Source organism: Fukomys damarensis, unplaced genomic scaffold, assembly GCF_012274545.1.
Source record: "Fukomys damarensis isolate Sample0158 unplaced genomic scaffold, DMR_v1.0_HiC HiC_scaffold_37, whole genome shotgun sequence".
Classification (NCBI taxonomy): Eukaryota; Metazoa; Chordata; class Mammalia; order Rodentia; family Bathyergidae; genus Fukomys; species Fukomys damarensis.
The window spans coordinates 2,534,538-2,538,131 of record NW_022900949.1 but is presented as its reverse complement, the minus strand read 5'-3'; the positions used below and the strand labels follow the sequence as shown (position 1 = coordinate 2,538,131).

Below are 3,594 nucleotides of genomic sequence, written 5' to 3'. Positions count from 1 at the left end.
GGAGCCCGGGCGGCGGCAGGAAATCGGTCTGGTCCTCGCCTCGCGCCCCCAGCTGTCCAGTCCAGCTAGACCCCGCCGAGCGGTCCCTGCACCTGGCATGGACGCCCCGGAGCCAGGTGAGCAGTCCAGAGCGAGGGAATCGGAGGGCGGCCACGGCCATTCCCCACTTCCTACACTGGGGAGCCCCGCCTGCCCGCTCCATCCCGAGAGCCGGGAAGTGAGCACCTGAATGGGGAGCACGCGGGGGTCCCTAGGTGGAGACCCCCAGGTCTGAAGTGGCCCGGGACACCAGCCCGCGTCCCCCCGGCCTCCGTCTGAGCCGGACGCCAGGGAGGAAGGGGCCCAGGAAGGGGAAGTGGCCGCTTCTGCTTCTGATCCCTGCGAGGGGGGCAGGGTGTCGCGACCGCGGTGACAGTTTCTCCGAGGGTCGTCCAGCCTGCAGTCCCTCGTGGCTGCCGTCTGTCCGTGTGTTTATGCCGCAGGCTCCATGCCTGGGTGTTCCGCGCGTAACCGTCTGCCTGCCCGGGGCGGTGTGGTTCATTGTCACTGGCGCCCTCTGTCCCTTGGGGACTCAGAGCTGCATCTGCGGCTCTCCTGTCCCCGCATGCGTGGGACTGCTGCTCCTCCAGCAGATGCCTGCTCGCTGCCAGCAGACCGCCCTGCCTGAGCCCTGACCCTGTGCCCCCGTCCCTGGCTTGGCCTCTCTTCTCATCCCACCCCTGAGGGCCACTCTCACACCACCTTCCCAGGGCTCCCCCCGGCTCCCGAGGGCAGGAAGAGGTACAGCGATATCTTCCGGAGCCTGGACAACCTCGAGATCTCACTGGGGAATGTGTGAGTCCGAGCAGGGGTCACCCAGATCCTGCCTGGATCCCCCAAACCCTGACCTGTTTAAGTGCCCTGAAGCAGGCCCCACCTGGAACCTGCACTCATTTTCCCAGTAAACTGAGACCGAGGTGGCGCCCCAGGTGTGTTAGATGCAGCCTCAAAGTGGTCCTAGAACTTGCATACATCCTTCTTGGGACTCCTTAAAACACTTGCGTTCCCCATACCCCACCCTCTGAACCCCACGGTTACCTTTAGAGTCTTACAAGTCCTAAAAATGACCTCACCTGTCCCCGAAAATCCTATCCTCAGACCTCCCAGATGCCACACAGGTCACATCATGGCATCCCCCAAACCTCCCTGGGGCCCCAGCACCCCACCCACCCTCCCCTGACAGGACAGACTAGGTGGAACCGAGACCCTCACGCCTTACTCCAGGAACTTTGAGGTGCTGGCTGGAGACACTGCACTTGAGGAAGACCCGGAGCCTGGCAAGGCCACCCCAGCCTCTGTGGTGAGCAGGGTGTGGGGGGACGGACAGGGAGGAGAGGCCTCAGGCTGGGGGACAGCAGGGTCCCTGAATGCTGTCTTCTCTCTCCCCCAGACCAGTGACACCAGCCCCTGGAGCCATCCGTCCTCAGAGGGTCCTGTGCCACTGACAGGTAGGGGCTTTGAGGCCAAGACATTGGCGACAGGGCAGTCATCACCGAAACCTGTTCATGCCAGCTGTTGCTCAGGGCCAAGCAACACAGCAGATCCGAGCCCTGGCCCTCCCTTGGGGAGCCCCCAGTCTGAGTAGTGATTTTGCAAAACCAACCAAGACAGTGATCCCCGAAGGGGATTGCGGGGAGCTGTGGCACTGAGGGAAGGCTTCCCTGGGAGAGCACGTCAGAGGCCAGGGGTCTACCCATCTGCCCCAGGGGAGGAACTGGACTTGCGGCTCATTCGGACCAAGGGGGGTGTGGACGCCGCGCTGGAGTATGCCAAGATGTGGGGCCGCTATGCCAAGGAGCTGCTGGTGTGGACAGAGAAGAGAGCCAACTACGGTGAGGACCCTTCCTTCTGCGCAGCCCGGCCCCCAGGGGGCCCCGAACCCCTTCGAGCAGGCTGCTATCTCCCCCCACCCAGAGTTGGAGTTCACCAAGGGCATCATGAAGATTGCTGAGGCCGGCAAGGCATCCATCCACCAGCAGGTAGCCACTACCAGGACAGCCCAGAGCCCAGGCGCCTGGTCCCCGCCCGTCCCCAGACCCTCAGCACTCTGCACTGCCCCCCACAGAGCCACATGCCGCTGCAGTACATCTATACCCTGTTCCTGGAGCACGACTACAACCTGGGCGCCCAGGCCCTGGAGACCCTGGCCCAGCAGAAGAGAGACTACTACCAGGTGAGGGGAAACCCTGCTGTCCTTCCTGCCCGCAGCCCCAGGAGGAAGTCGCCGCCGCCACCGCCACCCCCATCAGTGCCATTTTGCTTAGGAGGAAGCCGGGGCCCAGAGACAGTCTGGAGCTTGCCCAAGGTTACCCAGCAGAGATTCAGACCTGGCTTCCTGTGCAATTGCAAAACTGGGCTCTTGTGTGTTTGTGAAGAGGGGGACTGAATGTTGCGTGTCCTGGGGAAGGAAAACCTCTGTGTGTCCAGAGCCCTCAAAAAAGGTTAGGGTGACACTGAGGTTCTTTGTGTGGACACCGGGATCGGGGAGAACAAGCCCAGGCGCGAAGACTAGAGGAAAGAGATTCAGAAAAAGGTGTAGCTCCAGTAGTGTGCAAGCCCGTGGGTTTGATCTCCTACACCACAAAGGAAGAGTAGGGTGTAGAGATGCACACCCGTGACCCCAGCACTTGGGAGGCTGAGGCAGAAGGATCCCTTGGAGTTCAAGGCCAGCTTGGACTACTTAGCAAGAGTCTGTCTCAGAGAAGCAAGAAGAAAAGGCGCCAGGGCTTGAGGACTGAAGGACGGTTTAGGGGCGCCTCCGGGTGTCAGTCCGTGGACATCCCCGTTCCCCCACCTTTGCCAGCCGCTGGCCGCCAAGCGGACCGAGGTGGAGAAGTGGCGGAAGGAGTTCAAGGAGCAGTGGCTGAAGGAGCAGAAGCGCATGGTGAGGTCCCGGGTGGGTGGGGGCGCGGGCTGAGAGAGAGAGGCGGGTTGCTGACTGCCCCTCCCCCGGGACGCCCAGAACGAGGCGGTGCAGGCGCTGCGGCGGGCCCAGCTCCAGTACACTCAGCGCTGTGAGGACCTGCGGGCGCGACTGCAGGGATCCCCCGAGGACCTGGTCCCCCAGGGGTCCCCCGGCCCCAGCAAGCAGCAGGAGCGGAGGCGGCGCTCGCGAGAGGAGGCCCAGGTCAAGGTAGGGACCCATAGCTCCGTGCCCTGGCATTGGCACCATGCCTCCTGCTCGCTCCCGCACGCGCCTCTCCCTGGCCTTGTCTCCCCAGGCACAGGAGGCCGAGGCTCTGTACCAGGCCTGCGTCCGGGAGGCCAACGCGAGGCAGCAGGATCTGGAGGCGGCCAAGCAGCGGATCGTGTCGCACGTGCGCAAGCTGGTGTTGCAGGGCGATGAAGTACTGAGGCGGGTGAGGCCTTGGCCCGGGGCCACCTTCCCTCAACCTCCAGGCCAGCCTCTGGGGCCCCAGGACTCAACCTGACTCACCCTGCACCCAAGGCGTCACCCTGCACGGAGACCGCGACCCAGGGTCCCAGGGCTCAGGAAACCTGAGGACTGACGGCTGCCCCCCTCCTTAAGTAGCCACCCTGTGCCTGCCCCGCCCC

At 63.9% G+C, this 3,594-nt stretch overlaps 1 protein-coding gene across 1 annotated transcript in view; it reads left to right on the top strand.

The window, feature by feature from the left end:
* The first annotated feature begins 12 nt into the window (after window positions 1-12).
* The window catches only part of Gmip (GEM interacting protein), a 9,005-nt gene continuing 5,423 nt past the window's right edge, over window positions 13-3,594 (top strand). The window contains exons 1-10 of the mRNA XM_010606515.3: window positions 13-116; window positions 750-834; window positions 1,264-1,339; window positions 1,430-1,487; window positions 1,746-1,871; window positions 1,954-2,018; window positions 2,105-2,212; window positions 2,843-2,923; window positions 3,002-3,172; window positions 3,261-3,398. Coding sequence (XP_010604817.1) covers window positions 98-116; window positions 750-834; window positions 1,264-1,339; window positions 1,430-1,487; window positions 1,746-1,871; window positions 1,954-2,018; window positions 2,105-2,212; window positions 2,843-2,923; window positions 3,002-3,172; window positions 3,261-3,398 — 927 coding nt within the window. The 5' untranslated portion in view covers window positions 13-97. The remainder of the gene's footprint in view (window positions 117-749; window positions 835-1,263; window positions 1,340-1,429; window positions 1,488-1,745; window positions 1,872-1,953; window positions 2,019-2,104; window positions 2,213-2,842; window positions 2,924-3,001; window positions 3,173-3,260; window positions 3,399-3,594) is intronic.